Source organism: Fulvia fulva, chromosome 4 (assembly GCF_020509005.1).
Source record: "Fulvia fulva chromosome 4, complete sequence".
NCBI lineage: Eukaryota > Fungi > Ascomycota > Dothideomycetes > Mycosphaerellales > Mycosphaerellaceae > Fulvia > Fulvia fulva.
The window spans coordinates 533,976-546,341 of NC_063015.1; the positions used below are offsets into that span (position 1 = coordinate 533,976).

The window sequence follows — 12,366 nt, forward strand, 5'->3', positions numbered from 1 at the left end:
ACCCCACTGCGACTCGAACGCAGGTCCTCTGACCACAGTCCCAGCGAGGGGAAGTGCAATAAACGGAGTGAGCCTGAACTCGCAGGTTGCCGGTACAAACCAGCAGCCTCTCCTCATATGTGCCAGATGTGCTGACCGCTGCACCATGGGACCACGTTGTGTTGGAAGATACTAGCGAGGCTGTTATGTACTTCCATATCATATGGCGCTGGACGCAAGGCAAGGACGACTGTCGGATATGGTTGATCACAAGCCGACGCACGGGCCACGATGGAGGACATGCGAAGATGCAACTGTCAACGACTTCAATACCATCAGACAGGGTTGGTAAAGGTACATACATGCATTCTGTGCTTGATCCGCCGTCACGAAACGAAAGGCCCTGTAGTGCAGCGGTAGCATACCTGACACATGTGAGATTAGTGCATACAAGCAAATGCCTCCGGGCATTTTCTTCTATCCACGAAACAATCCCATCACTCCCTCGATTAGCGACGGACTGTGCTCAGGAGACCTGCGTTCGAATCGCAGCGGGGCCGTATACATTCTTTTAGCCGTCGGACATTCTTTTAGCCGTCGGAAGGGTCTTCCTTCTCGATCTAGGTCATGCTGATGTCCGGAGCCTCAAGGAACTCAAACAGCGGCTTCGTCTCCTTCTCGTGATGCTCATTAAACACTCTCACACCATCTCCACCCTCCATATCATCACACAGATCGAACCAGCTTCCTTCCGGATTGACCTCCACTGCCCGTCCACTGATCTCCTCGTTGCAGCACATCCGCATAAGACACTCTACACAATCCGAAATCTCCGCCAACTTGAATCCATTCGCATCCACGATCGGGTGCAGTCCAGCAGTCATAGGACTTCTCACGATATGTGGAGCCAGCAGATTCGTTCTGAGCAGTTTCTCAAACTACGGCGTGGCGCGGAGAGCTTTCCACATGCCGCGTACACCCCACTTGGAGGCTGCGTAGCCTGTGAAGCCCGGAGAGGCGTAGTAGGCGATGTTTGAGGCGATCAAGATTAGGACATTGTCGGCTCCCGGTGCGGGTGGGTTCTGCTGCCAGTAGTGGGCTGCGAGGGTTGCTGTGTACATTGCTCCTACGAGATCAACGTTGATCATGGCGAGTTGAAAGCTTGGTGGTTGAGGGTCTTCTGAAGTGGTCGGGGTCGTGAAGGGAGCGTCTTGGAGCATGTTGGCGCCTGCTATGCCGGCACAGGCGATTACGATGTCGATGTTGTTGGTGAGAGAGACCTGAAGTGCGTGCTTGAACGCCGACAGTTGGGACGCCCAGCTCGTCACGTCCATATGTACAAAGTCGACACTGTTCGTAGTCAGTAGTGCTATTCCACGCTGTGACATCGATACAGACATACTCGTGGCCCTCTGCGGCCAGCGCTTTTGCATACTGATCGCCAGCGACGGCATTCAAGTCCGCGATTGTGACTTGTATCCCAGCTTCTGCCAGTGACTTGACCACACCTGCGCCAATGCCTGAAGCACCACCAGTGGGCTGTGGTCAGTAAGGTGGGCAGTCGAAAAGAGAGGAGATGACGCGAGAGGGCGTACATGAATCACTTCTTGCCTACCATATGCGCCCAGTATGCAAGCCCAGCCTGTGGTCAGTAGGTTGCAGCTCGATAAGCAGCTTGTCCGAAGCTGGCAAGTGCAGAACGCGCCTGCTGGCCTTGGAGGTGACATGCGTCTCCGGACTGCATCGAGAGAGCCGTATTATTCGCATAGCTGACAGGATCGACCAGATGTCACAGCAGATCATCGCCGACTGATCACGTTGACAGCGAGACGGCCATCCCGGACAAGTCGTTGCAGGTAGGCGGCTGCATGATCGCGATGGAGCTGAAGATTGTCGATTTGTGAGTGAAAGATGGAGGACGATAAGAGGGAACTCCTCGTCGGCGGATTCCTCGGCAAGCCTGGCTCCACTGAATATTGATTGATGCTCATCAATGTACGACTGACCCCAAAACGCGCTACATCATCGACGCGCTCGCGTCTTCTCTCTGTTTCTTAACAATGCACAGCAACATCCATTCACCCACCACCAGCCATGCCGCCGAAACGAGGATCGCGACCACTAGCAGAGACTCAGCCGGCTGACACAAAACACTCCATCTCCAAGAACAACACCACGCCGAGAAAGCCACTTCAGTCCATCAGCAACAACCAGCAACGAACAGCACCTCCACCTGCGAAGAAGCGCAAGTCGAACGGTGGCATAGAGATACATGTCGATGAAGCGCCTCTAAACATGTTCCCGACTCCGCCGGCATCACAACCTGCTGTCAAACCCCGAGTCGAGCGGACAGTGAGAGGTCTCCCACGATATATGCTTGATGTAACTGCTATCTCGCTGGAAGAAGGCCTCTACTCGCAAGCCATAGCATTGCAGTCGAGATTGCTGGAGACTGGTCTGGAAACGAACGCGGTCTCACGCGTACCGCCACCACAACATCTCGCACTCGAGTCCACATTGACGGTGCACCCCACCTTCAACACGAAGACCATCAAGTCAGAGAACAAGGCTGCCTCGAATGATGCCGTGAGGTATTTGCGGCAACTAAGCAGGACCACGAATCCAGAGGACGTCGACTTGAAGAATGCCTTTCACTTCACCAAAGGACGAGCGCAAAGCGAGCGATCGAAACGATCACGAACTCGGAATTCAGATGTCGCAAGTGATGATGAAGGGGAAAGACCTGGGCAGATAAGGAGCAAGTATGCAGAAGCACAATCTCTCTGGAACAACGCCGAAGATTTCTGGGCAGTAGTAGGCTGGGCATTCAACTGCAGTGTCAAGCACAAAGCAAGATGGGAAAGGTGGAAAGTTTGGCTTGACCAAATGCTGGATGTGTTGCAGAAAGATCTGGAGGCGCATGTAGCTTCGAAGGAAAAGCAAGACGTGGACTTCTCGGAGACAATGCTGGGCCAATACTTGTCCACGATTGGACATGGACGCAACAACCAAAGAAAGATCATGCGAGCTGTAATGGCTGATGGCAGCAAGACGAGCATGAACATGTTTCCTGAAATCTGGAGAGCCGAGCCAAAGCCGCCCAAGAAGCAAAAAGAGGAGCCCGCTGCGAAGCGTCAAAAGCTGGACATCGACAACAGTCAGTATGGCGATTACTTTGACAGCGACTCGGATGCCCCTGGCAGCGAAGAAGGGAAGATACGGAGATCGAGATCCGCAACAGCACCTTTGACCAAGAGTCGCAAGTCTGAGGTTGGCTCTGGCGATGAAGAGGATGCAGAAGATAGCGAGGATGAGTTGTCGGAGCAGCAAAGCAGCGGACACACCATCGAAGCATTCGGCGGACAGGAGTCGATACGGTTGCGACAGAGATTCCTGACAGTACTCACACGGTTTGCTTCCGTGGCGCCAGCACTCCTCGTGGACGCTTCGGAGCTGTTCTCCATCTTCACCGAGTTCATTCGGCCGCTATCGCTACCTGTTTTCCAGCAATTCGTTCTGCCGATCAAGCCATTCTTGGCCTCGAATCTGCAAGCCACCTTCAACGAGATGCTCTTCCAGCCGCTGCTAGGGACCAATACACCGTCATATTTCATCACTAGACATGTGCTGGAGACTACATATGCTCCCCATGCTGCGATGAACACAAATGCGTCTGACAACGCCAAGGTTAGTCTGCTCACAGAGAGCCTATTACGATCTCTCTGGAAGTCAGGACTACTCGTTGGCGACCTCACAAGCCTCAGAGCCGCAATCGAGACCGGTGTCAAGGCCAGAAGCGACAAAGTCAGCTTCGATGGACGCAAGAAAAAGAACGCAAAGGTCGACCACGACATCAAGTCCGTGCTCGAGTGCTCTGCTCAGAGAATGAAGGTCCTACTCGACCTGATCGAACCGCAAAGCACCAAGAGTGCGCAGCTGCTCACGATCGGCTCCAGCCAAAGTGACTTCGAATTCGACTGCACTGTTTGTGGGGCTCAAGGAAGGAATTTGAACGATGGGGCCCCGCAGGTCGCTTGTGGTGTGTGTGATGTGTGGCAACATACTATGTGCCATGGCATCACCCCTGAGCTGGCAAGCGCTGAAGACTTTGACTTTGTTTGCGATAAGTGCAAGATGCCGACTTGAAGTCCGACAAGGATATTGTCTGGGAAGGCTTTGTCTGACGTCCGCCGCTGATATATCTTAGCTTCATGCATGTCTAATGTCAAGCGAGACACGCCTGCGCGTGAGTTGTATTCTCTCGCTGCACATCTTCTCTGGGAACCATCATCAGTTACCCGCCCGAGAAGCACATCTCTTGGCCACTACAATTCCCTTTGCTGCAGCCCTTTCCACAGACAGCTCACTTCTTACGAACCATCAACGCACCGCCAAACAGCAGCGAGCCTCTTTCTAGGACCTCCCTCCAGTAAATCCTACCCGAGCCACCGAAATTCGAAATGGCTCCGATACCAGCCGAAGTCGACATGCACTCCGTGTTTGCCTCCAAGCAGAACGACCGCATGATTGAAATCTACATTGGCACCGATCCAAACCCGCTTAAGATGCCCGAGAGCGTCCTCCTCCGCACTTCCGATTACTTCCGCGGCCTTCTTCAACGCGGCTTCAAGGAGTCTGACGGCGTCATCCACAAGCCAGATGACGACGTGACTGCCTGGAAGATTCTGACCTTCTGGATGACTGAACGCGGACTGCCACCTTACGAGGACTGCGACGATGCTGATCTTCTCAAGGCCTGGTATTTGGCCGACTACATGAGCATTACCCAATTGCAAGACGATATCATGTTCTCCCTTCTCCTACACGCCCTCGCAGCCGTCGACACTGCTGAGAAATACATGGAACTTCTCAGGCATACTCGTGCGGGCGCCTTGCCCCGGAAGTGTACGCGGAGATGTTGATGCGCAAGATGATGGATGAAGAAGAAAGCTCTCGCATCGGGTGGCAGGATCTCAAAGTGTCCCAAGCTGAAGAAGAGTACGCGGCGGACCTGCTGGCTGCGGCGGTATACCATGGGCTCGAACGAGACTCTGCTGCGCCTGGGTTCGATTGCGTGTGATGGAGATGAGGAAGGGAAACCGCTTTGGTTGCGGTATATGGCTGGGGATATGGGGTCGAAGAAGATGAGGTCGTGGGGCTGGACGAGTTATGAGGATGGGGGTTGGCATGGGAGGTACGCGCGAGACCGGGACTGAGTGAATGAGATGGGGCAAGAGTAGACTATGGCTCGTAGCAGACGAGGCTGATGTGGTACATGTGTTCCGTCTCCCGATGCGTTCGCGACGACGACTGTCATGGATGCGGCTCATACGATATTTCAATCGATACGGTGCCATGAAATTGACCGGCACTCTTGCTCTGGCATGGACTTCAATTCGAGATCGGTGCGACATTCCTTTTCTTCTGGGTCGAACCTCCTGTCCTTGCTTCTCGTTATGCCTGCATTTGAATACAACTTGGTCTCATAGTACGTCGATTAAGGAGACCTGCATTAGACGGGGCTGTCTTGGATATGTTGCTGATGATAGGTCTCAGTCTCGCGTACGACTGCAGGTCGAGCGAGACACAGGCTCTCGTGCGTCTTGGCTCCAAGTCTTCCACCTCCACTGCAAATGAAGGTCGAGCCGACAGAGGGCCGATGTTGCCACTTGGACATGCGATTGGCTTGTTGAACCATTCATTTACTTCGAATGCTGCTGCTGCGACGATACAAAAGAACGTGAAGTGTTATTATATCTGCACCCACCATGAATTTATATATCCTCGGCATGATCCCGGCCGAGCAATTGTTGACCACCACCTTTGCTGGCGTAGGTTTTACCCCTTTTCCGCGGTAAAGCAGCAAACTCACACCACCGACAAGAACCACACATCATGGCGTCCCAACTCGACATGCACGGTACCTTGACCGCAATGCAGAACGACCGTCAAATCAAGCTCTGCATCGGCGACCTCACGACTCCGCTCCTCGTTCCAGAGAGCATCCTGATCAAAACCTTCAACTTCTTCCGCGGCGCCCTCAAACGCAAGAGCATGAAAGAAGGCTTCGAAGGCGCCATCTCCTTCCCCGAAGACTCCCTCACCCCATGGAAAGTGCTCAACTTTTGGATGATCAACGGCGAAGTTCCTATTCAAGACTGCAGCAACGAAGATCTCGTCACCGCATGGTATCTCGCCGACAAGTACCAGATCACCCAGCTCCAAGACGACCTAATTTCCGAGCTGATCGAGGTCGGTCTCAACGCTATCTGGTCGCCAAAGGACCACGAGGAGGTTCTCGTGCACACGACGCCGGATTCGCTACCAAGGAAGTGGATTGCGGAGTTGTTGATGATCAGGGTTAAGGATGGAGCGGGACAGGGCATGTCGTGGAACGATCTTGCGGCGTTCCAAGGAGACAACGATTATGCTAGAGATATATTGGAGGCAGCGATTGCGGTCGAGGAGAATTCGTTGTTGGTGCAGAAATACATCCCGACTGACGCGGATGAGGAGGAAAAGCCGCTGTGGCTGAGATACATGACGAAGGAGACCAAGGGGCCAAGGAAGATGCATGAGTGGGGTTGGGCGCGGTATGAGAGTGGGCAGTGGTATAGCAGCATGTCGCAGACCGGGAACTGATCATAGGTTTATCGCGCTTCAGGGGGTGGAGTTTATATGACAGGGCTGAATGCTTCGACTGCACAGCGGCCTCTCCAATAGGTGGGCTGCTCGATATAACGATAATGATGCGAGACTGGGACGACGTTTGTCGCCCGACCGAACTTTGATCCCAGATCGATACGACCTCCCTCCCCAATCACGAACGCCCTGTCCTTCCTACTCGTCATGTTTACACTCGAGTGCAACTTGGAGACCATGCCCAGTTCTGTCTCATGACATTACCGTGAAGGACAATTTCAAGGCTTTGTCTTGGACGGCTTTGTCTTAGGTATGTTGCTGATAGTTGGTCTCAGTTTCGTCCATGACGGACTTTAAAGCGCGACAAACTCCTGCTCATGAATATTTCTACACTAATGAAGAGGCACCCCGCGATTGTGAGCTCCTCGCAGCGAGAGGTATCGAGTGTAGCTACATTCCGGAGCCTGCTTTCTGGACGCGTGGCCCCAGAAGTCCATCCGGGGAACAGCTGGGTCGATGAGGCCGCTTCCAAGTAGTCTACTCTTTAAAAGACGTTCAAGCTCTGCTAGCTATGCAGGCTCTGTTATATCAACACGACTGCAAGGCGCACTGAAGCCGTTCACCAGGCATATTCATTCTCGATGATGGAAGTGAATCCACAAGGAGCCTTTCCCCGGATGTCTTCTGTTCACCTACGTGTGAATGACTTGTACGTCGTACTCTTCACTGGCCGCGTTGTTGCCTCACGACACCACATCTTCACTAATCTATAACACCCCCGATGGAAGTATATATCACGGCTCGGCACCTTTCTGGAGTTCTCTGCACCATCTCTCGCTACTTTCACGCAGCCCGACCGACAATCGTCCATATCCACAGACTCGCGTCTATCACCTCATAAAACAGTGCCAACTTAAGGCAGCACCACGACATCAACATGACATCAGCATCGACCAGCATGGAGGGGATTTTCGCCTCACTGCAGGGTGACCGTATGATTGAGCTCTACATCGCCTCAGAGACGACACCAATAAATATCCAGCAGAGCACTCTCCTGCGGACTTCAGACTACTTCAAAGGAGCCCTGAACCCAAAGTTCCCGGAGGGACGTGAAGGCAAGATCTTCCTCAGAGACGACGACATCAGAGGCTGGAAAGTGTTGATCTCATGGGTCATGCAACACAAACTTCCCCTCGCCGAGTGCACTCAAGAAGACCTCACCAAGGCCTGATACATTGGTGACAAGTACCAAATCAACCAGTTTCAGGACGATGTCATGGCCGAGCTTGTGGACAGTGCTGTAGTGTATTACTATTGGACGGCAGATTCCAAGGACCGCTTCGAGCAGATCATCACTGGCACGATGCCCCGAAAGATGTATGCGGAGCGCTTGATGATCGAGGTCATGATTGGAAACATTCCTTGGTGCGACCTCAAGTACCTTCAGGGCGAGAACGATTTCGCGGCGGACATCCTGGCTGCGAGCATCGAGGTGGGCCAGAACAGCGACTTGAAAGACCGAGCGATGAGGACGGACGGTGACGCGGAGGGCAAGCCGCTCTGGCTACGGTACATGACTGCTGGCTCGAAAGGACCAAGAAAGATGACCGCGTGATTGATCGCATTTATGGTGGAGGAGATGGGATGTGAGTTGTCGGCGGCGAGATGATTGACAGGTGAATGGATGGTGACCCGGCGTGACCGGCAGTGAATGGCAGTGAATGGTATTGACTTGGAGATTCACTAATGTCATGTTGACTAGAATGTAACGCACGACACTTTGATGTGTTGTTTCCACTCACGGTATAAACCCATCACTCCTCACCCTCACTTCCATCCTCCTCGCCACATCCACCGATACAACAGCGAAATCCCCAGGAAGCTAGCAACGCAGACTTCGTCTCAGACAACATCAACATCCCAACCAATACCGCCGCAACACCAACTCCCAAGATGCAACCACAAGACGACATGATGGAGGACATCTTCCAGTCCATGCAGAACGACCGGCTCATCAAAATCTGCATCGGATCAGAGCCCAACATCACGACCGTATTCATCGCCCAAAGCATTCTATGCCGTACATCTCGCTTCTTCATAGGTGCCCTCACTCGTGGATTTGCGGAGGACCTAGCCGGAGAGTTGCATCTTCCTGAGGACGACTTGGAGGCGTGGAAGATTCTCACGGTCTGGATGCTCAAAGCCGAGCTTCCAATAATCAACTGGAGCAATCTCGAGAACGCTGTGTCAGCCTGGAGCATCGCCGACAAGTATCAGATCAGCCAGATGCAGGACGATATCATGTTCGAGCTCATCGAGAACGTCGACTTCGCCACAGACGTCGCAGACTTCGAGAAGTGGTTCGCAGCTACTCGACAGGACAGCATTCCTCGCAAGATGGCTGCAGAAGACCTTGTCTACAAGCTGAAGCATGGCAAGGCCTACTATCCCAAGTGGACCGACATTGGGGTGTTCCAGAGCAATCCGAGCTACGCTGCTCACCTTCTTGCCGCCATGGTCGCTTTCGAGGTCGAGCCAGCACTTGCAAAGAAACGCATCTTCAGAGGCAACGTGGATGGAGACGGTAACCCACTGTGGCTGCGGTACATGACGCCTGGAAGCAAAGGTCCTAAGAAGGTCGAGGAATGGCGTTGGGTTGTGGACAAGGACAGCGGCGATTGGCGGTGGCTATTCAGAGACGTCATCGATGAGGATGACTTCTGGCCATGGTGCTGGAGCTCGCTTGCCTTGGTGACAAGCATTCGGGAGCAAGTTGGCGTGAAGATGTAGCAGGGCGAGAGGGTAGTGGTGTCGTGTGACGTTCTTATCCGAACACACCGCCGGCTTGGCGCTCAGCTTTGTATTTAGAGTTTTCTCAGGTAGCTTTTCTGTATCTCAGATTCACACTCGCCAAGGTTCTCACATCTAGTAGCTTCCCTTTCTTTCAGCCTTTCTATTAGGTTAAATTAGCCTATAAGAAAATCTCCTAAGCTATAAGTCTCCAACTTACGCCTTAGTCGGACCTTAGTACTAAAGCTAAGCGAGGTAACCTTACTAACCTTATCTTAGCTCCTATAAACGGGGCGGGCTACTTAAACCTTTAGTATAGAGGATACTAACTAACACCCTAATTAAGGCGGTTATTACCTACCGGATTAGTAAGGTTTCGCTACTTATCTAGTCGGAGAGGGCCTAGCCTATAGTCGCGCCCTAGGCAATAACTACGCGGCTTAGCCTACTAGCCTAAACGACACCTTTAGGGCTACTTAGGCTATACCCCTAGCTACTCGGTCGTACCGCCGCCCTAACCGCGATAGCGACGCGGAGATAGATAGGGCGGACTACCTAGACGAAGATAACTTTGGCCTATATAACGAGCTAGCTAGTAGAGGTAAGGCGCCTAGGATAGGGGATCCCCCTGTTCTAAAGTCTAACGCTTAGAACGACGAGTACATTAACTAGATATCGTCTATTAGAGCCTAGATTAGCCTAAATAAGAAATAGATTATTAAACGACGCCTTTCCGACCTAGAGAAACTAGAGCTCGTTAGTAGCTTCGTTAGTAGCGACTTTAACTAGTTATAGTTTAAAGCTATCGAAGAAACGCGCCTAAAACCCCCTTATCTTAGGCACGGCGATTTCGACGATATAATTACGTAGATCTCTAACTTTATAGTCGACCTAGACTATTAGGAGTAGATCTAGCGTAAGTAGGAGACTACCCGTTAAACCAGGAGTATTAGGACCTTTATTAGGTCGCTTAGGCTAACTAGGAGCCGTATAACTCCCCTACTAGATAACTTTACCTACCTACGTAAGTTTTTAGCCGGCCTAAAGCCCGATATACTAGCTAAACTAGACAATCGTAACTTCCGAGCGACTAATACGAATATCCGCGTCTACTTCTAGTAGGCTATTATAGCCGACTAGCGACTCTATCTTAGCCGCGGAAGAGACTAGAAGCTAGCCGTAATAATATTAGCCGTCGAGAAGTTCGTAGACGGGGATACTAAAGCCTTTATAGCTCTCCGGAGCGACTTAGGTAGCTCGGCGCGCGGTAGAGGCCGCGGTAGAGGCCGCGGCGGACGTAGACGCGGGCGAGGCAATCGTAGAGGCCCCTCCGGGCGCTTAGACGAATGCTATAACTATAGTAAGACAGGTCCCTTCGCGCGCGACTACTCTAAGCTAAAAAAATAGAGTCTAAGACGTCTCGATCGAGGTAGACGTACTTAGGATTATTAGACGCCTCTATACCCCTACCTAGAGAATCCTACTAGGATAGGACGACCCTAGCTACTAAGGGTAAGGCTTAGTAGACATAAGTAGAAGAGGATAGAGTATTGTCTTTATCTAAAGAACCCGAGTCGGAGACTAAAGAGGAGGTCGACTATACGATAGAGAGGCTAATAGCGATAGGCGGAGGGCTCTTTACTATCGATGCCCGCCTAGGACCTAATTAGGTTCGGGCTAAGGTTACCCTAGACTACGTAGCTTCTAAAGTATACCTCTTAGCCCGAAAATCGAAGTAACTCCCCCGATCGCTTTTTAGGGACTTACCGCTAGTAAGGATCGTCCTCCTAAACGGTAAGAAGATTATTTCTACTTAGGGTGTCCTTCTACTATATTAGATTAGCACCTAGTAGGACATAGTCCCCGCTAGAGTTATCGATATAGAAGGATTTGACCTTATCCTAGGCCTTAAGTAGTTCTAGGAAGTCAACCCTAACGTAAACTAGTAGTCTAGCTCTACTAGACTACGGGACCGGCGTAGCCGGTACTATACGATTAGGTCGTACTCTAAGGTGTTCGACCTAAAGGACGACGAAGGCGAGCTAGAAATGTTCAACTCTATATATTTAGTAGACTTCGCTATACGATACGAAGGACCCTAGCTCTTCTACTCGCTTAGGTAACTCCCCGACGATACTCTACTTAACATCGACTTCGAGGAACACGGCTTAGATAAGGCATACGAACGCCTTAGAGCTATAGTAGGGGACCTAGACGACGAGTCTTAGCTACTATAGGTAGGTAACTAGGTCTTCTAGACGTTTATTAATCTCTTCCTAGAGATCTAGAGAGCTTAGCTCCCGGCTAGACTCCTACGGAAGAGAGCTTTCGACTATACTATCCCTACTAGTAACGCTCGACCTATTAACTAGCCCGTATACCGTCTAAACCCGGGTTAGCTTCGAGAACAGGCTCGCTAGATCTAGATACTCCTTAATCGCGGACTAATTAAGGTCTCGTCCTTACCCTAGGGATCCCTAGTCCTCTTTGTCCCTAAGCTAGACGGCTAGTAGCGTATATATATCGACTATCGCGCCCTAAACGCCGTAACTACTAAAAACGGCTTCCCCCTCCTACGTATCTAGGAGTGCCTAGATACGGTCGCGAAGGCTAAATACTTTAGTAAACTAGACCTAGTCTTAGGGTACTAGTAGCTACTAATCGACTTAGCCGACATATATAAGACTACGTTTAATACTAGAGATAGGAAGTACGAGTTCCTCGTTATACCCTTTAGGCTAACAAACGCCCTAGCCTCGTTTTAGTCTATAATAAACAGGATCCTAAGAGATCTGCTTTAGAAGAAGGTCGTCGTATACCTCGACGATATCCTAGTCTTCTTAGACTCTAAGGAACAGTACGAAAAAGACCTAAAGGAGGTCTTCGACCGCCTAAAGAAAGCTAAACTATTCTACTCCCCTAAGAAGTACGATATTAGAGTCAAGTCAGTCACCT

At 51.4% G+C, this 12,366-nt stretch overlaps 6 protein-coding genes across 6 annotated transcripts; 5 read left to right on the forward strand and 1 right to left on the reverse strand.

Annotated features, from left to right (window-relative positions):
* Positions 1-917: 917 nt before the first annotated feature.
* Positions 918-1,706, reverse strand: CLAFUR5_03995 (5'-hydroxyaverantin dehydrogenase; the record flags this gene model as incomplete). Its single annotated transcript, XM_047903143.1, has 3 exons — positions 918-1,329; positions 1,382-1,518; positions 1,575-1,706. 3 exons carry the CDS (start codon positions 1,704-1,706, stop codon positions 918-920), a joined length of 681 nt encoding a protein of 226 aa, XP_047760799.1.
* Positions 1,707-2,073: 367 nt separating this feature from the next.
* On the forward strand, positions 2,074-4,125 carry CLAFUR5_03996 (uncharacterized protein; the record flags this gene model as incomplete). Its single annotated transcript, XM_047903144.1, has 1 exon — positions 2,074-4,125. One exon carries the CDS (start codon positions 2,074-2,076, stop codon positions 4,123-4,125), a length of 2,052 nt encoding a protein of 683 aa, XP_047760802.1.
* A 314-nt stretch (positions 4,126-4,439) lies between these two features.
* CLAFUR5_03997 (uncharacterized protein) lies at positions 4,440-4,901 on the forward strand (the record flags this gene model as incomplete). The annotated part of the gene is made up of 1 exon (XM_047903145.1): positions 4,440-4,901. The coding sequence occupies one exon, from the start codon at positions 4,440-4,442 to the stop codon at positions 4,899-4,901; it is 462 nt and encodes a 153-aa protein (XP_047760801.1).
* A 973-nt stretch (positions 4,902-5,874) lies between these two features.
* On the forward strand, positions 5,875-6,621 carry CLAFUR5_03998 (uncharacterized protein; the record flags this gene model as incomplete). Its single annotated transcript, XM_047903146.1, has 1 exon — positions 5,875-6,621. One exon carries the CDS (start codon positions 5,875-5,877, stop codon positions 6,619-6,621), a length of 747 nt encoding a protein of 248 aa, XP_047760808.1.
* A 937-nt stretch (positions 6,622-7,558) lies between these two features.
* CLAFUR5_03999 (uncharacterized protein) lies at positions 7,559-8,236 on the forward strand (the record flags this gene model as incomplete). The annotated part of the gene is made up of 2 exons (XM_047903147.1): positions 7,559-7,792; positions 7,868-8,236. The coding sequence occupies 2 exons, from the start codon at positions 7,559-7,561 to the stop codon at positions 8,234-8,236; spliced, it is 603 nt and encodes a 200-aa protein (XP_047760807.1).
* Positions 8,237-8,574: 338 nt separating this feature from the next.
* On the forward strand, positions 8,575-9,411 carry CLAFUR5_04000 (uncharacterized protein; the record flags this gene model as incomplete). The annotated part of the gene is made up of 1 exon (XM_047903148.1): positions 8,575-9,411. The coding sequence occupies one exon, from the start codon at positions 8,575-8,577 to the stop codon at positions 9,409-9,411; it is 837 nt and encodes a 278-aa protein (XP_047761068.1).
* Positions 9,412-12,366: the final 2,955 nt, after the last annotated feature.